The sequence below is a fragment of the Ambystoma mexicanum genome, chromosome 5q (genome assembly GCF_040938575.1).
Source record: "Ambystoma mexicanum isolate Mex_15411 chromosome 5q, UKY_AmexF1_1, whole genome shotgun sequence".
Lineage (NCBI taxonomy): Eukaryota > Metazoa > Chordata > Amphibia > Caudata > Ambystomatidae > Ambystoma > Ambystoma mexicanum.
In genome coordinates, this window is record NC_090933.1 from 198,048,323 (window position 1) to 198,075,593 (window position 27,271).

General features: G+C 45.4%; 1 protein-coding gene across 1 annotated transcript; it reads left to right on the forward strand.

The window, feature by feature from the left end:
• Positions 1 to 244: 244 nt before the first annotated feature.
• LOC138498240 (dentin sialophosphoprotein-like) lies at positions 245 to 4,846 on the forward strand. Its single transcript, XM_069622097.1, has 8 exons — positions 245 to 743; positions 786 to 1,175; positions 1,273 to 1,455; positions 1,578 to 1,751; positions 1,793 to 2,497; positions 2,539 to 2,847; positions 3,384 to 4,118; positions 4,497 to 4,846. The coding sequence occupies exons 1-8, from the start codon at positions 245 to 247 to the stop codon at positions 4,844 to 4,846; spliced, it is 3,345 nt and encodes a 1,114-aa protein (XP_069478198.1).
• The last annotated feature ends 22,425 nt before the right edge of the window (positions 4,847 to 27,271 follow it).

The window sequence follows — 27,271 nt, forward strand, 5'->3', positions numbered from 1 at the left end:
CACAGTAAACAGAAAATCAGAGTAGATCGAACAGGAAAAAAAAAGTAGTGAATGGAGTGGAAGGAATGGATAGAGTGACTAAAACGGATAGACTGAATGGAACAAATGGAATGAATAAAGCGGATGGAGTGGATGGAGTGGATGGAATGGATGGAGCGGATGTATCAGATGACGCGGATGGACGGATCCAGTGGATGAAACGGTTGTAGTGGATGGAACGGATGGAGTGGATGGAATGGATAGAATGGATGGAACGGATGGACCAGATGGAACGGGCGGAACGGATGGAGCGGACGGAACAGATGGAGAGGATGGAGCGGATGGAGAGGACGGAACGGATAGAGTGGACGGAACGGATGTTGCGGATGTTACGGGTGGTGCAGATGTTATGGATGCTACGGATGGTGCTGACATGGATGGTGCGGACGTTACAGATGGTTCGGATGTTACGGATGTTACGGATGGCACAAATGTTATGGATGGTACGGATGTTACGGATAGTGCGGATGGTACAGATGGTGTGGATGGTGCAGATGGTGCAGATGTTACGGACGGTGCGGATGTTGCAGATGGTGCGGATGGTGTGGATGGTGCAGATGGTGCAGATGTTACAGATGTTGCGGATGTTACGGATGATGCGGATGTTGCGGATGTCACGGATGTTGCAGATGTTACAGATCATGCAGATGGTGTGGATGGTGTGGATGGTGCGAATGTTACGAATGGTGCAGATGTTACGGAGGGTACGGATGTTAATTAAGTTGCAAATGTTACTGATGATGCAGATGTTACAGATAGTGTGGATGTTACGGGTGGTGCGGATGTTACGGGTGTTGTGGATGTTACGGATGTTGCGGATGGTGCAGATGGTGCGGATGGTGCGGATGTTGCAGATGGTGCAGATGGTGCGGTTGTTGCAGATGGTGCAGATGGTGCAGATGTTGCAGATGTTGCAGATGGTGCAGATGTTGCAGATGGTGCGGATGTTGCAGATGGTGTGGACATTACGGATGGTGCGGACATTACTGATCGTGGGGATGTTACGGATGGCACAGATTTTACGGATGGCATGAATGTTATGGATGGCACGGATGTTACGAATAGTGCAGCTGGTACAGATAGTGCGGAGGTTACAGAAAGTGTGGATGTTACGGACAGTGCAGATGTTATGTACGGTGCAGATGTTGTGGACTGTGCGGATGTTGCGGACAGTGCGGACATTTATGGATTTTGCATATGTTACGAATGTTGCGGATGGTGTGAATGGTGCAGATGGTGCAGATGTTACGGACGGTGTGGATGTTGCAGATGGTGCGGATGGTGCGGACGGTACAGATGGTGCAGATGTTATGGATGTTGCAGATGTTACGGATGTTGCAGATGTTGTGGATGTCACGGATGTTACGGATGTTACGGATGGTGCAGATGGTGTGGATGGTGTGGATGGTGCGGATGGTAAAGATGTGCAGATGTTACCGATGCTGTGGATGTTACGGATGGTGCGGATGATACGAATGGTGCAGATGTTACAGAGGGTACGGATGTTAATTAAGGTGCAGATGTTACTGATGGTGCAGATGTTACGGATAGAGCGGATGTTACGGATAGTGTGGATGTTACGGGTGGTGCAGATGTTACGGGTGGTGTGGATGTTACGGATGTTGTGGATGGTGCAGATGGTGTGGATGGTGCGGATGTTGCAGATGGTGTGGATGGTGCGGTTGTTGCAGATGGTGTGGATGGTGCGGATGGTGAAGATGTGCAGATGTTACTGATGGTGCGGATGTTACAGATAGTGAGGATGTTACGGATAGTGTGGATGTTACGGGTGGTGCGGATGTTACGGGTGGTGTGGATGTTACGGATGTTGCGGATGGTGCAGATGGTGCGGATGGTGCGGATGTTGCAGATGGTGCAAATGGTGCGGTTGTTGCAGATGGTGCATATGGTGTGGATGTTGCAGATGGTGCGGATATTGCGGATGGTGCGGATGTTGTGGATGGTGCGGATGGTACGGGTTGCGTGGATGTTATGGGTGATGTGGATGTTACGGGTGGTGCGGATGTTACTGGTGGTGTGGATGTTACAGATGTTGCAGATGGTGCAGATGGTGTGGATGTTGCAGATGGTGTGGATGTTGCAGATGGTGCAGACATTACGGATGGTGCGGACATTACGGATGGTGGGGATGTTACGGATGGCACAGATTTTACGGATGGCATGAATGTTATGGATGGCACGGATGTTACGAATGGTGCAGCTGGTACAGATGGTGCGGATGTTACGGAAAGTGTGGATGTTACGGACAGTGCAGATGTTATGTACGGTGCAGATGTTGTGGACTGTGCGGATGTTGCGGACAGTGCGGACATTATGGATGGTGCATATGTTATGAATGTTGCGGATGGTGTGAATGGTGCAGATGGTGTGGATGCTACTAATGGTGCAGATGCTACGGGTGGTGTGGATGCTCCGGATGCTACGGATGCTGCGGATGGTGCAGATTGTGCGGATGTTACGATGTTGCGGATGGTGCAGATTTTACGGATGGTGTGGATGGTACGGGTGGTGTGGATGTTACGGGTGGTACGGATGTTACGGGTGGTGCAGATGTTTTGGATGTTGTGGATGATGTGGATGGTGTGGATGTTGCGGATGGTGTGGATGCTATGGATGGTGTGGATGCTGTGGATGGCATGGATGCTCCGGATGATGCGGATAGTGCGGATGTTACGGATGGTGCGGATGATATGGATGGTGCGGATATTGCAGATGTTGCGGATGTTGCGGATGTTGCGGATGTTACGGATGCTGCGGATGTTGCGGATGTCACGGATGATGCAGATGGTGCGGATGTTGCCGATAGTGGCAACACCTGTTCACCATAATGTTAATATCTGTATCCCCAATGTTTCCTCTGTACCTGTATCCCCATATATATATCTGTATCCCATATATACCTCTATCCACCATCCTGTCACTATATATATATATATATATATATATATATGTCATTATGTACGTCCCCACTGTCCTGCTCACGTGACTGGTGTCAGGCGCTTATACTGACAGCCACCATATATCACGACTATGCCTACTCTCTACTATACACCATCATTCAACCAGAACACAGCTATACCCCTGTTAATTCAGCCTAGCTGTTCACATATGAACACAACTTCATGATCACCTCATCATCCTAATAAAACACAGATAGTGAGGATGTTACGGATAGTGTGGATGTTACGGGTGGTGCGGATGTTACCGGTGGTGTGGATGTTACGGATGTTGCGGATGGTGCAGATGGTGCGGATGGTGCAGATGTTGCAGATGGTGCAGATGGTGCGGTTGTTGCAGATGGTGCATATGGTGCGATGTTGCAGATGGTGCGGATATTGCGGATGGTGCGGATGTTGTGGATGGTGCGGATGGTACGGGTTGTGTGGATGTTATGGGTGATGTGGATGTTACGGGTGGTGCAGATGTTACGGGTGGTGTGGATGTTACAGATGTTGCAGATGGTGCAGATGGTGCGGATGTTGCAGATGGTGTGGATGTTGCAGATGGTGCAGACATTACGGATGGTGCGGACATTACGGATGGTGGGGATGTTACGGATGGCACAGATTTTACGGATGGCATCAATGTTATGGATGGCACGGATGTTACGAATAGTGCAGCTGGTACAGATGGTGCGGATGTTACGGAAAGTGTGGATGTTACGGACAGTGCAGATGTTATGTACGGTGCAGATGTTGTGGACTGTGCGGATGTTGCGGACAGTGCGGACATTATGGATGGTGCATATGTTACGAATGTTGCGGATGGTGTGAATGGTGCAGATGGTGCAGATGTTACGGACGGTGCGGATGTTGCGGACTGTGCAGATGGTGCAGACGGTGCAGATGGTGCAGATGTTACGGATGTTGCAGATGTTACGGATGTTGCAAGTGTTGTGGATGTCACGGATGTTATGGATGTTACGGATGGTGCAGATGGTGTGGATGGTGTGGATGGTGCGGATGGTGAAGATGTGCAGATGTTACGGATGCTGTGGATGTTACGGATGGTGCGGATGTTACAAATGGTGCAGATGGTACGGAGGGTACGGATGTTAAGTAAGGTGCAGATGTTACTGATGGTGCGGATGTTACGGATAGTGCGGATGTTACGGATAGTGTGGATGTTACGGGTGGTGCGGATGTTACGGGTGGTGTGGATGTTACGGATGTTGTGGATGGTGCAGATGGTGCGGATGGTGCGGATGTTGCAGATGGTGTGGATGGTGCGGTTGTTGCAGATGGTCAGATGGTGCGGATGTTGCAGATGGTGCGGATGGTGCGGATGTTGTGGATGGTGCGGATGCTGCAGATGGTGTGGATGCTACTAATGGTGCAGATGCTACGGGTGGTGTGGATGCTCCGGATGCTATGGATGCTGCGGATGGTGCAGATGGTGCAGATTGTGCGGATGTTACGATGTTGCGGATGGTGCAGATTTTACGGATGGTGTGGATGGTACGGGTGGTGTGGATGTTACGGGTGGTGCGGATGTTACGGGTGGTGCAGATGTTTTGGATGTTGTGGATGATGTGGATGGTGTGGATGTTGCGGATGGTGCGGATGCTATGGATGGTGTGGATGCTGTGGATGGCGTGGATGCTCCGGATGGTGCGGATGGTGCGGATGTTACGGATGGTGCGGATGATATGGATGGTGCGGATATTGCAGATGTTGCGGATGTTGTGGATGTTGCGGATGTTACGGATGCTGCGGATGTTGCGGATGTCACGGATGATGCAGATGGTGCGGATGTTGCCGATAGTGGCAACACCTGTTCACCATAATGTTAATATCTGTATCCCCAATGTTTCCTCTGTACCTGTATCCCCATATATATATCTGTATCCCATATATATCTCTATCCACCATCCTGTCACTATGTATGTCATTATGTACGTCCCCACTGTCCTGCTAACGTGACTGGTGTCAGGCGCTTATACTGACAGCCACCATATATCACGACTACGCCTACTCTCTACTATACACCATCATTCAACCAGAACACAGCTATACCCCTGTTAGTTCAGCCTAGCTGTTCACATATGAACACAACTCCATGATCACCTCATCATCCTAATAAAACACAGCTAGCTGAAGCACATTCCAGCTAGCTCAGGCGTTCCTCAGGCCTAACGCAGCCAGAACCCAGTGTGGGTGTCCACCCACCAGACTGAACACATCCAACTGATTTCCTCAGCACCACACCAATCGCTAAGAAGCAGCTTTCATCCAACAACTAGACCAGCTTCACACATATCCGGTGCACCCATGCATCATACGACACTCTCTCTCTCTCTACTGACTTGAACTACCGTTCCCGAGGGTGTTCAACATACCAGCGCTTTGAGATCACACCAGTGATATATAAGGTGCTATATAAATGCCAAGTAACATAACATAACATACTGTTGGACTTGCCTGGTGATGGTGGGCATGGCCTGTGGTGATGGAGGGAGAAAACACATGTTGGTGCATGCTTACCTGTTATCTAAGCAGGAGGGTGGGCCCTTGGTCATCCCGGTCCAAACAGGTCCAAAAAGGAATTGCCCTTTCCTTTGTCTGCCCTTCATTTTGGACACCCGGGCAAGAGACGCCCTTGATCTAAGAGGTAAGAGGAGACATGAAGAGGCAGGGCTAAGAAGGTGGTTGGGGCCTAGACCATGTGACCTAGATCCACTTGCACATGCTCACCAACTGCAAAGGAAAAGAGGCTGGAGGTCTGCTTAAGGCACCAACAGTTTAAAGTGATTGACTGGGGGGGCGGGGCTTAGGCCATGTGACCCAGATCCACTTGCCCCTGCTCACTAGCTGCAAAGGAAAAGAAGCTGGAGAGCTGCTTAAGTAGGGAAAGGGCAGCAAAACAGGATAGCACCAACAGTTTTAAGTGATTGACAGGTGGATGGGTATTTGGCCCCACGACCTAGATCCACCTGCAACCACTCACCAACTGCAAAGTAAAAGATGCTGGAGGGCTGCTTAAGTAGGGAAAAAGGGTAGCCAAACAGCAAGGCACCAACAGTTTAAAGTGATTGACAGGTGGGCAGGGCTTAAGCCACGTGACCTGGATCCACTTGCACCTGCTAACCAACTACTTTATGTACAGACATCATGAATACAAATACACCACTGACATCCAGAGAACTGACGTCAGTCAAGTTGGTGAATCTTTCAAAGTAAAATAATCCCAATGCTACTCGTATACATCAGTTATGGCTTAAACTGGATGAATTATACAACAAATAAACACAATCAACATTTCAACAACGCTCAAATAACGTACACATTTTCATGATGATACCCCTTTATATTTGCAGGGCTTCACATTTTTGTTTTGTTTACTCTTCTTCTCCTGTATTGATTGACTGATATATCAAATGGTTTTTCCCAGCTGAAGGTGGGGTCCTTCAATCAACATTTCCAATTTCACATTTATTTTGCACAGAAGTATAGAATGTGCCTTAACTTAATCACGCATATTGTCATATAATTCTACAAATTAGATGAGAACCATGATACTCTACAACTGCACTGACACTGGTGGCACTTGAAAAGCTCTTGAATCACATCCGCTTCATGCTCTGTCTGGTTTTTAAAGTGCAAAACTAAAAGCAGGATCCGAACGCCGAACTGAGGCTCCCAGGGTGAGCCAAATTAATGCAGAGTTTTCCATGAAAAATAATTGCCTCCAGCTACACACAACTTCACACAGTTCATCAAAAAGCGCTCAAGTACAGCACAACTGTGCTGACACTTGCGGCACTTGAAAAGCACTTAAAACGCACATGCTTCATGCTCTATTAGGTTTTTAAAGTGCAAAGATGGAGGCAGGTGTCATGCGATGGAGCAAATGGCGTATCTGGGATCGCTGGAAGAGTGGCCGCCATTAGATGTTCCGGCACGTTGTTTTTTGAACGCACCTTGCCGGTCTAGTCATTGTAGTCACTTCAGTCCCGGAAGTATTTAGCCTTTCACTTCCATTTTACTGACGCGTTGCAACGTTAGGCTTCTCTGTGTTGGTAACACTTGTTTGTGATTTCCCTTGCGGTTCCTACCACCATTCTTTCCTCTACCTTCTGGTTTCCCCCTCTCTCTCTCCGTTCTTTTACCGCTTCTCTGGCTGGTTCACGCTGCTTATTCTTTTCGCCATTCTCCTGTGTTTTTTCGCTGTTGCCCTTCTCATTGCTTCCCTTACTTACCGTGGATCTCTGTGATTTCTCTGTCTCCTTGCTGTTCGGTCCACTTCCGGATTTCCTCCATCGGACTTGCCTTCCTGATTTCGGAGTCTATGTACTACTGCTTCTCATTGGAACTGCCATCGACTGCATCTGATCCTGTGTAGGGTTTTTTAATGCCTCTGGCTTTTTCCCCTCAACAGACTTGCACAGGGATCCGTCCACAGTCCACTATTCTAGTGGCACTGTGGCGTCCTTCCATGGTCGTCTTCATCTTCTAAAAAAAAGAGATAAGCCATCCTTGAGGAGCAAGAAGAGGAGAGATTTCAAACTGAAGTTTAAAGGTGAGGAGGAATGGGAAGGAGGGGAGACAAAGTTTACTTCTGAGGAAGGGGACATTACTGAACATTGTGATAGTTTGCAACGTCCGGACACAAACATGGCCACGCCACAACAACTCCAAGAACTAGTAGCAGCGGTCCAAAATTTGAATCTAGAGGTTCAGAATTTAAAGAGTGCCAATACTAACTTTACAACAGAAGATGACTGAGAGGGAACAAGCCTCTAATGATCTTCCTCCACTCCCATTGCTCTCTGGGAAATTTGATGGTGCACCCAAAAGCGTGAAAGAATTCCTGGATGCCTGCAATCTTCATTTTGCTTTCCGGACCCATACTTTTTCCTCTGACCATGCCAAAGTAGGGTTTATGATAACCCACATGACTGGAAATGCCCTGAGTTGGGCCACTCCTTTAGTTAACCAATCTGATCCGGTTCTGCAAGATAATACTGCCTTTAAGGCACTTCTACAGAAAACCTTTTGAGAACTGAAACCACCTACATAGCATCTGAAGACTTCTTGGACATCAAACAAGGAAACTCAGATCTGTTGTCCTATATCACATCTTTTAAGCAAGTGGCATCTGAGGCAGGATGGCAAGAGCAGGCACAATATGCAATTTTTCGCAGTGGCTTAAGAGAGGAACTTAAGGATGAACTTGCTCGTATTGCCCGGCCTCAAACATTTGCAGATCTACTTACAGCCGTACTACGGATCGACATCCGACTGAGTGAACGTCGCTCTGAGAGAAGAAAGAACAGGAACCTACCATCTTTCCCCGAAACACTTCCCTCAGTCTCCTCATAGGCTTCACGACAGGCGAAAGAGGAACCCATGCAGATCGGCACCACTCGAGCCCCTCTTATCCCAGAAGAACGGAAGAGACGAAGGGAAGGCAGTTTGTGCATGTACTGTGGGTCCTCCACGCATTTGCTAAGAGACTGTCCAGATGTCCCTTCAAGGCGATCGGGAAACGATCACCCTCGGTAAGTGTAAGGACTAACTTCCGAGGGGCACAATCAAGTCCTTATGCCACTCTTTCTGTGACGTCTTCCCTAACATCTGAAGACTCCCGTCTCATGGTAATTGTTGTGTCTCTGAGAATAGGTGACTCCGACATCCAGACTCAAGCTTTATTGGATTGTGGAGCCACTGGGAATTTCATGGACACACAATAGGCTGAGAAGATGCAATTACCCCACGCAGCCAAGCCAGAAGATCAGAAGGTCGAAGGGGTAGATGGCAAACCCCTTAGCTCCGGCCTAATAACTCATACCACTGAAGAACTCATCATGAATGTCCACCAACATTCTGAAAAGATTGTGTTCAACATCATTCCCGCAGTCCATTTCCCTCTGATACTAGGCATTGTTTGGTTACGAAGGCATAACCCAACGATCAATTGGACCAAGAACATTCTAAGCTTTCATTCCACTTTCTGCAAAGAGACATGTCTTCCTGAGCCTCATTTTGATACCATCAAGGCAGTGTGCAGTTCGGAGAAAGGCGCCATACACTGCTTACCAACCTTCCTTAAAGACTACTCGGAAGTAGTCACTGAAAAGATTCCGCTCGAACTACCTCCTCACCCCTAAGAAGACTGCTGCATTGAACTCACGCCGGACGCATTGGTACCTTTCAGACGGATGTACCCTTTGGCTTTGGAAGAAAATACATTTCTGAGAGAGTACCTGGAAAAGAACCTCACCAACAGTCTTATCCAACCATCTAAGTCCCCGGCAGGCGCATCCTTGTTCTTCATCCCCAAGAGGGGAACACAGGAACTACGTCCCTGCATTGGTTATTGCGGTCTTAACAAAGTAACGATTAAAGATCGCTATTCCATGCCACTGATCTCTGAAATTATTCAAGCCGTTCAAGGAGCTACTATCTTTACCAAATTGGATTTAAGGAATGCTTACAACTTGCTCCGCATTGCTAAGGGAGACGAATGGAAGACAGCATTTCGCACTCCTTTTGGTTTATACGAGTATCAAGTTATGCCTTTCGGATTAGTCAATGCTCCTTCAATTTTTCAACGATTTATGGATCGTCTTTTCTCTGACCTCCTCTGTCAAACTACAATCATATACTTAGATGACATTTTGGTGTTCTCTCAAACCAAAGAAGAACATGAGGAACACGTCAGGGAGGTTTTTTCGAAGATTGCAAGCTAACCATTTCTCAGTGAAACTCAGCAAATGTGGTTTTTCTGCTACTACCATCCCTTACTTGGGCTTCATCCTTTCTGAAGTTGGTATCTCCATGGATCCCCAAAAATTTTCCTCCATCTTGGAATGGCTTTCTCCCAAAACTATCAAGGAGGTCCAGAAGTTGCTCGATCTGGCCAATTTCTATCGGAAGTTTATTCCAAACTTCTCTCAACAGGTTTTGCCCATCACCTCTCTTCTGAAAAAATCTTCATTGCCTTTCAGTTGGTCCAAAGATGCTGAAGACAGCTTTTGTAGTCTGAAGCAGTATTTTTGTTCAGCTCCCATTCTTCGCCAACCGGATCAAAGTCTTCCGTTGATCTTAGAGACCGACACCTCCTCTGCCGCTTTAGGAGCAGTCTTACTACAGCATCATAGTAATCAGGAACATCCCATTTCGTATTTATCCAAGACACTCACCAGCAGCCAAAAGATTTATTCTGTAATCGAGCGAGAACTTTTGGCAATGAAGCTACCCTGCCTGGAATGGCACCATTTACTTCAAGGGGGAGTGCATCCTTTCACCATCCACATGTATCACAAGAACCTTCAGGTCCTGAGACAGTTTGAATGTTACAACACCCGTCAGGACAGGTGGGCCCATTTTTTTGCGCAGTTTGAATCAATATCTCTTAAATACCAGGTCCTCAGAATCTTTTGGCCGACACTCTTTCTAGGCGTAGCGATTACATGATGGACACAGAATCCACAAAAGAACTCATGTTTCCACAATATAAAAGGATCTGTATACTCTCCACCTTTTTGCAACAAGTCAGAGATGCCTCAGGAGGAGCCTTTGAAATCGAAAGACACCCCAAAAACCAGAATTACGATGTCAAGAGTGGTCTCTACACCATAGACGGTAAACTGTACCTACCCACGCCATCTCTAAGGAAAGTGGCGTTCTTCTGGTGTCACGACTCGAGGATCGCAGGACACAGAGGACTCAAGAGTATGTTTGATATTCTCCAAAGACATTTCTATTGGACGACCATGAGTAAAGATACCACTCTATAAGTTCAGTCTTGTTCCATCTGTCTTCGTAGTAAAAATCCCACTCAAAGACCTTTGGGGCTTCTTGAGCCCAGCTCTGTAGCGTCAGGTCCTTGGAGGACATTGTCTACAGACTTCATAGTAGACTTGCCGAAGTCCCAAGGTTATACTTGCATCATGGTGACTGTAGACTTCTTGACTAAACTGGCATCCTTTTCTCCTTTACCAGGATTACCTACAGCCACCGAGATGGCAGAGGTGTTTGTAAGAGATGGATTCCGGCTTCATGGTATTCCCACAAAGATTGTTTCCGACAGGGGCTCTCAATATACTTCTCATTTCTGGAAGGCCTTCTGTGAGAAGTTGGGGATAGAGAGAGCTCTGTCCTCCGGTTTTCACCCTCAATCTAATGGGCAAACCGAACGCTTAAACGGAACCCTAGAACGGTACCTCCGTTGCTTCATTAACTCACAACAAGATAACTGGGTGGCACTTTTACCCACCGCAGAATTCTCCTACAATAACACTATTCATTGTGCATTAGGTATGAGTCCTTTTTTTGTACCTATTGTAACCATCCCCACTCCATTCTACCTATTTTAGGATTGACATCTAGCATTCCTGCTGTAGAATCTTCCTTGGCTCTGATTCATGAAGCTCATAACAAAGCTAAGATAAGCCTGCAGGAAGCGGCTCATCGAAATAAGACCCAGGCTGACAAACACCGTAGACCAGTACCAAGCTGGGAAGTCGGGTCTAAGGTCATGCTCTCCACCAAATACCTACCCAGATGGGTGAGACCCTCTAAGCTGTCTCCACATTACCTTGGTTCCTATGAAATTCTACACAATATTAACCCAGTGGCCTTCCGCCTCAAACTCCCTGAGAGCTTGCGACGGGTCCATCCTGTATTCCACTCGTCCCAACTGAAGCTGTTCCAGGTCGATGAATGAGCTCGAACCTCTAAGAAAGTATCAGTACCTTCTGGCTCCTCTGGAGATGAATATGAAGTCGCCCAAATCTGTGATTCCAGATACCATCGGGGAAGACTGGAGTACCTTATTCACTGGAAGGGATACCCTTGGTCAGAAAATTCCTGGGAGCCCAGATCCTACATCCATGCCCCATTGTTGGTCCATAAATTTCATCGGGCTCACCCTGGTAAACCCGGGGGGGGTACAGCATCGGAGGGGGCATTCTGTCATGCGATGGAGCAAAGGGCGTTTCTGGGATCGCTGAAAGAGTGGCCGCCATAAGTTGTTCCGGCACATTGTTTTTTCAACGCGCCTTGCCGGTCTAGTCGTTGTAGTCACGTCAGTCCCAGAAGTATTTAGCCTTTCACTTCCGTCTTACTGACGCGTTGTAAGGTTAGGCTTCCCTGTGTTGGTAACGCTCGTTTGTGATTTCCCTTGCGGTTCCTACCGCCATTCTTTCCTCTACCTTCTGGTTTCCCCCTCTCTCTATCCATTCTTTTACCGCTTCTCTGGCTGGTTCCCGCTCCTTGTTCTTTTCGCCATCCCCCTGTGTTTTTTCGCTGTTGCCCTTCTCATTGCTTCCCTTACTTACTGTGGATCTCTGTGATTTCTCTGTCTCCTTGCTGTCCGGTCCATTTCCGGATTTCCTCCATCGGACTTGCCTTCCTGATTTCGGAGTCTCTGTACTACTGCTTCTCATTGGAACTGCCTACGACTGCATCTGATCCTGTGTAGGTTTTTTTTTATGCCTCTGGCTTTTTCCCCTTAACAGACATTCACGGGGATCCGTCCACAGCCCACTATTCTAGTGGCACTGTGGCGTCCTTCCGTGGTCGTCCTTATCTTCTAAAAAAAAGAGAGAAGCCATCCTTGAGGAGCAAGAAGAGGAGAGATTCCAAACCGAAGTTTAAAGGTGAGGAGGAATGGGAAGGAGGGGAGATGGAGTTTACTTCCGAGGAAGAGGAAATTACTGAATAGTGTAATAGCAGGCTCCGAACGCTGAGCCAAAGCAATGCAGAACTTTCCAGGCAAAATAATCCACTCCAGGTACACAGTTCACCAAAAAGTGCTCGAGTACTGCACAACTGCGCTGACACTTGCAGCACTTCAAATGCACTTGAAACATTTTCACTGAAAACAAGATCTGTATTGAACGTACACGCTTGTCTCATATTATTTTTTCCTTTGTAAATATTAAAATTTGATAACAACATAATCTGTTTGAAAGTCAAACAGATACCCACAAGAAGGAAAATGTAGTACAAAAGCAGGCCAGGACATCCCACAATTGAATTAGATTTATTCTGTAAAGCTGCCCGGAACATAGCTTGACTAATTTCAATGAAACCATTCATGCACAGGAGCAGGTAACCCTGACAGTACATTCAGAAAAAATATAAACATGCTAGGAGCATGGTGCCCTGAAGAGAACCTACACCAGAATGCACATGTTATCAAGCTGTGATCAGCTGTAAAGAAATACACAACAAAGACTTTGAGTCACACTGCCTGCTAGTCTTTCTTTTTGGCAGTATCAAATGTCCCAACACAATTTCTGATTTTTGGGGGTGGGGGTAGTTGATAGGGTTTTTCCAGCAGTATTGTCGCCCTGTCCATTGTTGTTGTGGGAGGATTCACAGCCCTATCTCATTGGACAGTGCCCAGCACCCAAAGCCACAAAAGGGGGCAGCACCCAGATCAGGAAAATGCAAAGCCCAGCAGAATCTGCAAGAAGCTTTGTTGGTTGCAAACCTGAGCCTAGGAAACTGCTAAAACTCAGAAACAGAATAGTGACAATGTGCATAATGGAGAATACCACAGTGACCATAGTTGTAATCTTCACTACTCATTGTGACCTCAGAGCTCCATGGAGGTGTGACCACAATCCACACATCACCATGCAGTGCTTCCTCCTTAAACCATGGCCAAGTGTGGGCTGCAATGAACTCTGGTGCCGTTGACATCTCCTGTTGCTCAATCAATGAGCCTCACCATCATGTAGGCCCAGAGAGAGACATTCACAGCCACTCACAACCCAGGGCGCCCCCGGCATTAAGTCCAAAATATCCAGGGATGCCCCACACTTATTAGGCCTGGAGCTGTCTTCCCCCCTCTGAAGTGTAAGCACAGCAGGGACTGAGGGGGGAAAACAACAGCATTCTCAAACTAACAAGCCCTTCAGCAATTTCTAATGTTGGTAAACCATTAGACCAGGCCAGCTGGCCTGCACAGGATTCACTATGTGGCAGGACAGAAAGCTAAATATGAGAAGTATGGGACAGATCAGGTGCTTTATGCCCGAACTATGAGGGGAAGGGGCTGAAGAAAAAGGAAGACAAAAAATATGTTTTGGGATAGTATTGTGTCAGAAGGCAGAGTGCCCTCATAGAGGAAGTACTGTGAAGAGGAATAGGAATGTGGAGGTAATGGATGTGCCATTAAAGATTCATATATATTTATAACTTGAAAGAGCACATACCTTGTTGTGTTATCAGAAAGTTTGGATGGATGTATTCAGAGTGAATGCCAAAATGTGGGTGTGGGGATTGCAATTTTTGGGGATAGAAAGTTAGTTTCTGCGGGGTGAGGACATGCCCCTTCAGAGGGCATTGCATTATTTTATTTTTGCATACCCATCCCACACCCACCAGCCAGGCCTACTTCTCCTAGCAGCACTAAGTAGGGCCCAGTCACTCCCAATATTATTTGTGTAATATTATTTGTGTAAAATAGAAGATCTACCTAATTCGATCTCTAAGTATATGGAGCGCTAGTCTTTCTATTATGTCTACTCTGGGTCTATATGACATCAAACCTGGAGTAGGCATAATAGAAATACTATCTCCTGCTATGCCCTCCTTCTATGTTTACCCCTTTGTTCATGCCATCAAAAAGCCCAGTTTGCTATTGCCAGGAACCGTAATCATAGCCGGGCAGATATTTATGTAAAAATCAAACAAGGCACTGTGGGGTCGTAGCTGCCCCGCTCAGAGCTTCTTATTTACAGACACACCAAAAACACAAAACAAAATACCAACTTTCCAGTTCAAGCAGGGTCTTCTGAATAATTTGGGAGGCTTAGTTATTAGTCAAGATTGTTAACCAAGCTAAATGTGTGACTCTCAAATGGCAATGTCGGTGACAGTCCTAATGCTCCCATCTCTCATGGATGATTTTCAGATTACTGATAGTGGTTCTGGCTTCGAATACAGTCCAAGCAATATATATGGGCAGAAATAAAGGCAAACAACCTGTTTCCTGATGATTGAAGTAGGTGAGCGGGCCTCTTTAGGCTCACTCCACCTTTGCCTGGTGCAACAGGTGAAGGTGGCATGATGCCCTTGATGCCTTAGTGAGGCCGAAAAAAAATACTGGTACAAGGAAATAACCCTCTGAGATGAAGCTTGAAAAGAACTTAGAGTGTTAGCTTCTGTTTTCTGCGTAGGCAGGTGCCCATCTGCGGGTACACCGTAGAAGATGGATGCGAAGAATAACTCACACAGAGAAAGGGGAATGATCTGATAGATGGTGCATGGCAGTGAGCATTAGAGAAAGGCGAACGTGCTGATGGTAGGCAGGGTAAAGAATGCTCCAGGCAGCTCGAAACAGGAAAGAGACAAGTCAGAGGAAATGTCTGAGCATGTATTAGAAAGTGTCACTGCAACAGAGACACTGGTTGTGATGCATTTATGGTGGGTTCCTTCTGACCTTCAGCATGTTGATGCATCAGGACGTACAGTGTACCGTAGCATCCATGCTGAATGGGGGTAAACTGCCATCTGGCAGTACTGCCAACATGCCTATAAGGACAGATGTGACACCCTTACACTACTTGTTTCCTTTTTGAGCAGTGACCACATCTTGGGAGGAAGAGGGAGGCATTTAGGGAGAGATATAGCCAGATGAGAGCAGATCTTAAGGATTATCTATGGTTAACATCGGTCCTGTGGGCCGGATCGGATGTTAAGGGCATTAGCACCCCGGGTTACCAAAGCGGCAACCCAGGGTACTAAAAAAAAGGATTTTCCTTCCTACAACAGGACGCGCACGGCATCCCATTGTACGAAGGAAAATCCTTTACCAACATGGCCACCATGGAAAGGCAAGGCAAGGCTCTGTATGGAGCCCCTCTTCCCTGTGCATGGTGGCCATTCTGTGCAGAGATGAAGGTGTGGCGGCGAGTGCTGCTGCAGCCGCAAAAAGGTAAATTGGGGGCGGGGGGATTAAAAATGAACAAACGCAGACAAAGAGGGTGGGGAGGAGATGGTGGTGGGAGAGCTGGTCGTTAGGCGGCTTGGAACGCAGGCTTACACCAGTGGTTCAAGCCTGTGTTCCGAGCCACCTGATTTGCTGGCTCCCCCCAACCGGGTGCTAATGCGTGTAGTCTCATAATTATTCACGTTTACTTTGTTAAGTTTGTGTCAGGTTTACAGAGGCTTCCTTTAATTTTTAAGTTATCATGTCTATGCTTCTTTAGTAATGGTGACTGTAGGAGGCAGCAGGTAAGATCACTCATATTCCATTTATAAAGTTGTAACAAGTAGGTACCTCAGGATCAGGGCTGAACCCCGTAGGGGACCCACTGGCCCCCATCAACCTGGCTCACATTTTTAACTGCCTGGGTTGTAACACAGTTCACATCCAAACATTCCAGGCACACAGTCAACATTCTCTCACTGACATCACACAGCCAAGCATCCAAGGGATCAGGAAACAACAGCTTCTTTAGATGTTGGGCTTCAGTTTTTCTTTACTTCATTTAAAATGAAGCAAAAGGGTACAGCAATGTTTTACAGTGACTTTGGTCGGAAAGACGCGCTAGTTGACAACCTTAACTTATGATAAGAAGGTGGAGGGCCTCGAGAATATACCATTGACAGCTACGGGGTAGCTAATGTGTCTGTTAATCGTAGTGTTTGGAAACCAGCGGGATGTTGATTAGAAGGCATCAGCTCAGCAGTTGATTGGGAATAGTTTGCAGTGGTGTTTTCTAGTACATGAGATTCATTTTATATGGGTAGGGATAACAAACACTAGCTATATTTGTCGTTTGCAACACATGCTGATTGCTTTATAAGCACTGTAATTGAACAGAGACAAATGATTGTCTATTACAAGTATGGTGTCAGATATTGTTTGTGTGTGTAGCTGGTTGTGTGGGCCTGCTATTGGTCCAAGTTGAAGGACATGATGCACAGTGACATTTGTTTTAAAAAATACCAATGATTTCAAAAAATCAAGCAATTGCCTTTAGTTGTGACCATGATTAGGCCATGATTATGTAATGTCCTCCTTTTCCGTACTGTTATTTTATATTTAATGGTTGTATTTTGCAATTCATTTTACACCTCTAATGTCAGTGAAAATATATCAGTATTACATGAGAAGGTCCTGAGAAGATGGGGTCAAGTGCAGGATCCTTCGGAGAGGCCTCAACACAAGGGAACAACTGGTGCTAGCATCTGTAGCCAATCTGCTGGTCCAGGGAATTCCTGATGAAGAGGACACTCGCGAGGCAAGACAACAATGTGGAATGCCCGTAGGGACAGAGGTTATGAATTTCCATTCCTGATGCTGGCAGAATATTGTGAACAATAGTTTGTGCCATCCCACAATCCTTCAAGGACAGACAGTAGCAGCTGAGAGGAGCATGTTGGTTCATCATGTGTGTAGATTGCAGTACTTTATCTCACAAATACAAGGACAAACACGGATATTCTTCCAAATTCTTTTACTTTTAGCATTGCTGTCAAACCACATGAGGCATCATTCTGGGCTAATCTATGATGGAGTCGGATATGGCAAGAACGCGGAGAGATCATCAACTAGCATGAGGCAATGACGTGCTGAGGAATTCATATTGAGGCAATAGGCCCCGAGGCAGCAGGCCGACCCTGTAGGGAACGGCCTGCCGCCCAAGATAAGGGCCTGAGCGCAGCAAGGGTTCCTTAACGAGTGTGGCGGTACCATTGGCGAAAGGGTGGGCACGCCACAAGGGGCATATTGCCATTAGCACCCATGCAGCCACCTTCACGGGTGCTACTGTTTTGTTATTTTAAAAAGTACCTTTCCTGTGCGGTTGTGACCAGGCCACATTGCGCTACTTAAAGCCGCAATCTGCTTTCAATGATGATGAGTGTAACGTCATAAACATAAAAAGGGACTGAGGGATGTTGTATATTATTATTGAAGGAAGACTCGTAAACAGCGTTAGTATTTCTGGTAGTTTATTTACAATAGGAGGTCCCCAGGTGGGTGCATCCTACGCAGATCAAACAACGCCTCTGCGTGATTCTCAATCTCAGGATTCCAGAATCATGCAGTGCGTCATACTGATGACAGAACCATACATTATAACATCGCACCCTCCACCTTGTTTACGGAACACCAAAAAGATAGTGAGGTGGAAGAAGGGGTGGAAAAAAATAGCAGATAGACAGAAAGAAAATTAACTAAGCACTAAGAAAACTATTAACATAAACACATTCAGAACATACAGAGAAAAACAAAATCCACACAAATCAATTAAATTTCTGGGTACGCTAAACTACCCTTGTGACACATTACAAAGAGAATATGGCCAGATCGTAGCAAACTCCAGAGATTCCTTGTTGCACAAGTACCATTAATGTGGTCGCAGCAAATGTTTCAGTAATACACATAGTCCTTCTTGAAATTGTGTGTGATCCTCCTGTTCCTAGATGACATGACATTTTCACCAAAAGTGTCCTTGGGGAACTCTTCAAACTCTCGTACCCCTCATTCCTGGGAGCCTCTTATACCGCTTTGTCCTTCAATAATTCACTTCCTTTTGCTAGTATAACATCATCACAAGACCATTTCTTTCCATCCTCCAGTATCACCGATTTCTTTGAACAACCCATTACTCTTTGTGGAGCTCTATATCTAGATTCACCTTTTAACACTTTCCTTGCTTCTCTTACCTGAATCCAATCACCTCTCTCAATTGCACTTTCTGTCACATGCTTCCTGCTATCGTAGTATTTTTTTATACTCCTCTTGTCTCTTTCTTACCCTCTTGACAATCTCATCCATGTTGATTTCCTTGTTCCTTCCGGGGGCAAGCAAAGCAGATCTCAGTCTGTTGGTAGCCATCCTACCTCTCATGAGGGTATGTATTAAGTCCTTCTTTCAATGTCTCCTTACAAGGTAAATTGTTGGCCATTGCTAATTGAATGCTTCCTTTGATGAAACCATTCATTCTCTGACTAACCCATTAGCAATTGGGTGATACAGTGCAGTAGTCTGATGTTCGATGGCTCTTTCCTTAAGGAAGTTTTGAACTTCTACCGACATGAATTGGGCACCATTATCTGAGATCAATTCTCAAGGGTCTCCTTCCCTGTTAAATATTTCCTCCGGAAACCTTACCACCTTTATGGAAGTCACTGTGCACTCTGCTACTCCCCATTACACCAACTTGGAAGTGTAATCTGCTAACACAATAAAATATATCTTTTGAGGGTCCAATGTCTCAAACGGTCCTGTTATGTCGATGGGCAATTTAATCCACACAGATTTAGGAATTTCCACTGGTTGGAGGGGTGTGGTTTGTGTATATTTACCTTTATTGCTCACAGCACAAGCAGTGCAATCCTTGACTAAAAGCTCCATTTGATTCCACATATTTGGCCACCAATACGCTTCTCTAACTCTTCTCTTAGTCAAACTTCTCCCCATGGACCTCATGAGCAATCAGCATTATTCTTTCTCTCAAAGACATGGGAGGAGTTATTCGGCCCCCTCTATAAACGCACGTGTCGTCACTGGAGATCTCATCCTTTATCTTCTCCCATGTCTTAATACTCATATCAATTTCCTTCCAGTTGCTTCTGATGGCCTTCCTCAGATATTCTTCTTCAACATCGTCATTTGTCGCCCAGGTCCATTCGTCCTTCAAGAAACTCAGATGTATGTGGGCCACAATGCATTCAGTGTCTTGCTCTCCTGTTGTTTTAGCATCTCCTGTATCACCATACTCACAATCCCAGGGGAGTCTAGAAAAACAGTCTGCAGCAGAATTGGATTTCCCAGGGATGTACATGACCTGTATATTATATTGCATGATGTCCAAAGTCCACCTTCTTATTCTCGGTGAAGTTAAATGCGAGTTTTTAGAATTCAACACATAGATTAATGGTTTATGGTCAGTTTTCATTTCAACTGGAACACTCCAAATAAGGCCCTTAAAATGTTCAAGAATCCACCTAAATCCCAAAGCTTCTCTTTCGATGGTGGAGTAGTTTCTCTCTGCACCAATAAGAACCCTAGACGCAAAAGCAATAGGGACCACTGTGCCCTCCTGTAGTTGTTCAAGAACGCTGCCCAACCCAATGTTGCTGGCATCAATGGATATCATAGTCTTAAACTTACAATAGAACATTTTTAGTGTTGGGGCCTTATTCACCAATTCTTTTATTCGATTAAATTCTTCCTTGCAGTTATCTGACCATATACATTTTGCACCTTTGCCCATTACTTCTCTCATGTACTTGATTCTGTCTGCATAGTGTTCAATGAATTTCGAGTAATATTCTGCTTTCCTAGGAAACTCCGGAGTTGGTCTTTATTCACGGTCTCCGGAATGTGCAAAATTGTGTCTACTAGGGTTCTCTTTGGTTTAATCCCTTTAGCGTTTATACAGTGTTCTAGATATGTTACCTCGCTCCTTTTGATTTTACATTTGTCAATTTTGAGCGTGAAACCTTTCTCCTGGATGACCTGCAGTACCCCTAGTCATTTTGCATTATGTTCGTCTGCCGTCATTGCAGAGACAAGTATATCATCTTGAAAAAAATATGCACCCTGTAGGCCATTGAACAATTGGTTCATTACCCTCTGGAAGACAGCTGCCACTGATGCTAAGCCGAAAGGCATCCATTTATATCTGAGTGCCCCCAAGGGAGTGATGAAAGATGTAAGGTGTCTCAACTCTTCATCCAAAACAACCTGATGATAGGCTGACGATAGATCCAATGTTTTGAAGAACTTTGCTGGTTTCATTGTGGTGAGCATTTCACTTATATTAGGTAATGGATGGCGATCTACCCAAATATTTGCGTTCAGATCTCTTAAGTCTACGACATCCTGATTGATCCATCCGGTTTCTGTATGATAACAATTGGAGAAAGCCATTCTGAACTCTCTATCGGCTCGATAATGTCTTGCTCACATAGCCTCACCAGTTCTTTTTGTAAGGCCTCCTTCGTGCCAATTGGGATATTCCTCACTTTGTGAACTATCATTTTAGCACCTCTCTTCAGTACAATCCGATGTTTAAAGCCTTTTAGGGTGCCAATGGTTTCATTAAAGACTCTTGGGAAACTTTTCACTAAATTCTCACTTGTCTCGCAACTGTCCTCGGTAATGCTCAATATGGGAATGCTTTCTCCTGGGTGTATCTTGATTTGTAATGATGCCTGCTCCCACCATCCAACAATGGAGAACCTATGTTTGGCTACGAACAACTTGCAGTATGTTTTTCTTCCTCTAAAAACCAAGTGTACCCAAGTGTAACCAATTATATTGATGGGCGTCTTTCCATAACCTGTCGCCCTTACTCTTGTTGGTTATAACTCTTCAATTTTTCCTCTTTAGTCCTTTACAAATGTCTCTGTGTCAACCATGGTGTATGGAGAAACTGTGTCTACCATAACTTGTAAGGATACTCCATTTATTGACATAGGTACCCACGGACCCATACATTTTTCAGACGGTGTGAACGCCAGAATTTGTACTTCCTCATCGAGTCCATCCGTGACAGACAGCAGGCCACTCGGATTGTTGATCTCTTCCAATGCTTGTCATATTGCTTCTGGCAGTACGACCTCCCTCTCTCTGTGCCACAGGCATGGTATGCAATATAGGTCTGCCTCTTCCTCTGGCACTCCTGCATACTTTACCAAAATGACCAACATATCCACATGTATAGCATTCTGCTGAAAACGCTGGACATTCCATTTCTACATTGGCGTGCCTGTATCTGCCGCATTTATGGCATCTGTTTTGTGTCCGGTTTACATATTCCCTCTTTCTCTTGGCACTGGTGTTAAGATCAACCCTGGTCATTCTTTTCACCAAGGCAATCAACGCTTCTTCATCCTTGTCACGATTTCCATCTTGTGTATTTTGAATGCATCTTATTTCAACATTCTCTGTCCTATTCTGTAATTCCTTCATGCATTTTTCTCCCAACTCTATCGATCTGGCTATTTCCATAGCCTGTTCCAAAGTTGGATCCCTTGCCTGCCATAGTCGCTGTTGTATACGAGGATCTGCAACTTGTAGGACCAATTGATCTCTTAAGTACTCATCGGCTACACCGGTGAAACTGCAGGTCGATATCAGACCTCTTAAGGCTGCCATGAAGGTATCCACACATTCTCCTTTATTCTGTCGTCTGGAGAAAAATAGGTACTGTTCCCGGACGATGTTGGTTTTGTTGCCAAAATGTCTCGTTAATTTCGTTAGTGCAGTCTCATATTTTCTGCCCCCACTTGTTGCGGCATCTGAGTCACCAGAACCTTCCCCACCATCTACTAGATCAGGCAATGTTCTAAAAATGTGCAATGCTTCTGCACCCACACAATTCAGCAAAGTGGCTTCATTCAAGTCATCGTTGAATTTAGCTCCACCTATAGCCCTTAGGTAGACTTGAAAACTGTCCTGCCATTGCTCCCATGTACACGTTGGGTTACCTGGCTGTGCTAAAAATTGAATGGGAGCTATCACGTTCTGCATCTCCACAGTGTCTTTCCTTTATTGTTCTCTTCACTCTTCCCTCTTTTCCTTATTTTATTTTTTTGCAGTTCACTGTAGAAACTGATATCTTTAAGTTTATCAGATAGCTGTGACAGCAATTTCGTTATGCAATTCCTATGCTATTTTACTGCCCTGGCGGTTATGCCAATTATCTTTCACAGTTGAGCCCTCCTCGCATTCATGTGACTGCTTGCTGTTTCTGTGCCTTGTACGGGCTGTTCTGGAAACTATATTGAGTCAGTTCAACTTGTATATCGGCTCTGTGACTGTTGCCATTACATTGCTATGGCAACACGGGTCGTTTTTCCAAGATGGCAGCACGCATTGCACGCAATTTAGGGTCCTTTACTCTAACATTATATCAGTTGGGTCCATAAAATGCGCTTGGGCCGTATGACACTTCCTCGGGCTTTCCAACTTTCTTCCTTAACAGTGGACTTACTTGCTGCTTCTATCAGTTCTCAGGGAGCGCTCCGCAACTCTGTGGCACTGCGACGTCCGCTCTCCGTCGTGTGCTGCCGCTCCTGTCTCGATCAGCACCATAGCGTGTGTCTCTGCCGGGAACCTCCTTTGATAACCATCCTCGTCGCCAATGTTGTATATTATTATTGGAGGAAGACTTGTAAACCGCATTAGTATTTCTGGTAGTTTATTTACAATAGGAGGTCCCTGGGTGGGTGCATCGTCCGCAGATCAAACAACGCCTCTGCATGATTCCCAAATCTCAGGATTCCAGAATCATGCAGTGCGTCATACTGATGACAGAACCATACATTATAACAAGGGACAGCAACATTGTGCGACCCGGCGCCGTGCAGGAAAGGTACATTTTAGTTGGAAAAAAAGGCACCGTTAGCACCCGTGTAGGAAACTGCATGGGTGCTAAGGTTAGTGGCAAGAGGGAGTGGGGAGGGGAAAGGCACTAGCTGCTTAGGCAGCTCAAGTTTGTACCATACAGTACAGCCCACGTTCCAAGCCTACTGATTGGCTGGCGGCCCCCTTCAGGTTGCTAATGGTCGTTGTCAACCTTACCGTCTGGCCAGCCAGCTGGAAAATTCCAGTCCCCCATTCTTCATGCTGCTACTATTCATTTCTCAGATAGATGCGTAAACAAAGGAGAAGTTCAGGATCACAGTGATGTCATCTGTCTGTCTCCTCCTGTGGATTACACTACTGGCAGCAACACGATATGCAACCTCTCTGCCCTGGGGCCTTGATTCCAGCAGAGAGGGGTTTATCGAAAGTCACATTTACACTGAAGAAACGAAAAGGAACATTCCAGGCTGGCAAAGCTGACAAAGCTGCCTTAGGTCACAAATAGGTCATGAAAGAGGAAGGCACTGCAGGATGTACATGAAGGATACATCAATTGGAGTCAGAATTATTTCCCTTACCTTAAACCGAGACCTTTGAATGTATTCCGGGTCAGGGGCCCTCAACTGTTTTTCCTATCTTTTTATAGTGTGTATTTTACAACCTGAGAACACAGTAGCTGGTGTTATTCCAGTCATCGCATGGCACATCACGGCAAATCTACAGTGATCCAGCATGTGTGGACAATAGTACAGCTTCCTCTAACCCGAAGTCTGGCTTTACCTTTCTATTTGATACATTGGCCGAGTCACTGCTTCATTACCTATCTTTCTGCTACATTCACATAGAAGACTTTGGATAACAATGAGCATTTCAAGTATTCGGTGCTTACAATGTTTGCTCAATGCTTTGGTTTCTAAGAAGGAATTCATTTTGATTGTTTATTTTATTTGAAGTTGTGTAAGGCAACAAGTCACTGGAGGGACATTCCAAAAGCGCCATGATAATGAAAAGTGTTACAGAAAACTAGAGTCAATGACAGAAGTCAGTGAACAGACATCGAGTCCAGCAAATTGTTTTCATAAAACCTCGTTACATGGTGATATGGTGTTGCAGTACTCCAGTATTACACTACTAACATAATCAGTGTTTGGATGAAGGTCCAAGGATGCACACTGTGCTCCTACAGAGCTCCCCTGGATGAACTTGATTGGGTTTCAGTGCAGGCTAGGCGCGGTTAGGTTGAAGACAGAGGGAGCCTTTGTGGACCCTAACATGGCTGATAGGTCTACAGAGAAGGAAGACATGCACGACAGAATCTAAACAGAGACAGGAGGCAGGAGTAAGATACTCTTGTATATGGCCTGTAGGAGTCCGATAATCTTGTATATGGCCTGTAGAAGGAACTGGAGGACTCTGGTAATGAACCCATGGGTTACTTGCTGAGAAGGAGTGGGGCAGTGCTAGTGGGTGGATGGTAGGTGTGGATGGGATGGGTTAGCATAAAACTATTTAGAAGTTGGTGGGTGTACTGGGACCATCGGTCGTTTAGTCCCACAGGCGTAATTACAAAGGTTCCATCAGCCAGAGTTTGAGTGACCTTTTTGAACCTTTTGTAATTAGATTCATATTTTAGGGGCATGGGAGATAGTTCTAGTTTCAAACAGTAAGCACCACTAGAGATCGTACACAAGAATTATTTTTTGGGAGTTCAGAAATTGCCAGGTCCTTGTTGGAAGTAACTCTCTGGCACCTCTGGCACTCATACATTATAATGAAGGGGTTGAGATCATTTTTGGTTGGTTTGCACTTGGATCCAGAAGGTGAGCCAGAGTGTATTATGTGTTTGATCCTTTTCTCCACTGGACGCCATCTAAAGGACTCCAATCCTGTGTTATAGGGCCCTAGGGTTAAAGACTGAGGACTGGTCTGCTGTCTTGTTTGGAAGAAGCTGTAGTTGCTGCAATTGGTATTTGTTGAGGCCTAAGTAGAATATGTTAATGTAATAAAAGCATGAGAGTGGCCTCAGTTTTGTGTGCCATATCCAGGTATGGGAGTACCTTACAATTTTGTGGAGCTGGAGGTTAGACTATTTTCACACAGTGTCTATATGCGGTTTGAAGGATAACTTATTAAGAAACACCCCTCGATTCTTGACCAGATGTCATGAAGAGGATGCTTGATCCATCAGAGTGGATTGTCTGTGGATCACTCTACACATATACTGTATATGCCTTATCCATCATGACGAAAGAGGCTTCATATGTTGGTGAAAGGGGTTGCAATGTGCACAGAATGTCAGATGGGAGAAGGATGAACAGGAGGGGAGCCTCCTTGCTAGCACTGGCTGGCTCAATACATTGAGCTTTAATAACACACCTGTTCTCCAGGTAAACTTCAAACACCCCATTGCACAATCTGGCAACAAAAAGGATGACCCTGAAACTGGACAACACAAATATCCTCTCTTGCCTAAATCAATGGACAAGTTTAATTGTGGCTTAAGATTGGCAAGGTCCTTCAATATTTTGATTGTGGTCTGACAGGAAATGCAACGACCGGATGCAAGGGAACCAACCTGCCCAGAGTTAATTTGTTTTACAAATAAACCTACATATTGGCAGACGTCAACAGGGAAAAATATAAACGTGAATTACAAGGACCTAACCTAAGGCTGGAAAAAGCCAGGAGTTTACCCACGCGGAAATCCCGTGGCACTTTGACAGATACCATGGCGGAAAGGAGGAAATGGTGTCCTGAGCTAAGAGGATAGAAATAATGGCTGCATTGACAGCTTTGGTCTAGAATGAGTAAGTCCAGGAAAGTACTTAAAACGATACTAAGAACACCTTCCTCAAGCATTTATAGAAGTCAGAAGTCTCGTTCCTTTGCTCCTGTTTATGTTGCATTTGACATCGTTTTCCACATAATGCTTTGTTTGGTATGGAATGGTAATGTTTATTTGTAAAGCGCCTATACACAAGGCCAATGTTTCAAAGCGCTCAAGGAAGAAGGGAACAAGGGGAGAGAAACAACAGTCATTCAGAGCCCTTGTGTTTCTGAACGATACCAGTCTGTCCAGGCAGAGTAAGGGCATAAGATGCAATGAACGGTGTAGATAACAGCAAACACTGATTGCAAATACAGATTTGAATAAGATAATGTAATTTAGCCCTTGGGCTGTTGAGATGAAGTTCTCTTGCCTGCACATGCAATGGGGGCTGGTCACCATGCCCTTCCACCCTCTTCTCTCCCATTTCCCTTGACCAATGCCCCCATTTCCAGTTGATACATATAATACACAGCCTCAGGCAGCCTAGCCCATGCATCAATTGGTAACCCCAATTAACCACGCGTAGTTCTTTCTGGTTACTACAGAAAGATTTGGTTTAACATTAAAACCAATAACCTCTTCAATTCAGGTTGCATGCCTTCTATCCCAAATCAGTGAATATCATTGAATCGAGTAAGTGGAAATAGCACTGCCATCTCAGCACAGTGAATCGAAGATACGTGTGAAAAATAGGAAGCTACCACCTTGCCCACCTCACAGAGATTTTGAATGTGGAATTTGCCTTACAGGGAATGCCATGATTTCTTGCTACAGTATATATTATTCGCTTGACGGCTAAAAATAAAATTATAAAGACAGACCGTAAGGAAAATTCTTCTAATGTTTTAAAAAGGAGTTTAAGGGAATGTTCAGTGCAGTGCACTTTAGTGCACAGCTTCAACTTCTTCCTACACTTTTATTCTAAAACTAAACCGTTTCAGAACGGTTTATTTTTAAAATAAAAGTATAGGAACAGTGAAACTTAAAAATAAAAAGTATAGGTGTACCGCTCCCGACCGCTCCCGCCCACTTCGACCACTGCCCCAAGCCCCCACAAAGGAATGTCCACACACTATGTCATGTGCTACCACA

Bases quoted from the DNA above. Each gene is read 5' to 3' on its own strand.
- LOC138498240 (XM_069622097.1), top strand. From the start codon at position 245: ATGGATGGAACGGATGGACCAGATGGAACGGGCGGAACGGATGGAGCG. The intron at 2,498-2,538 runs GTGCAGATTGTG...CGGATGGTGCAG, and splicing joins TGCTACGGATGCTGCGGATG to ATTTTACGGATGGTGTGGAT. The intron at 2,848-3,383 runs GTGCGGATGTTG...GCGATGTTGCAG, and splicing joins TGTCACGGATGATGCAGATG to ATGGTGCGGATATTGCGGAT.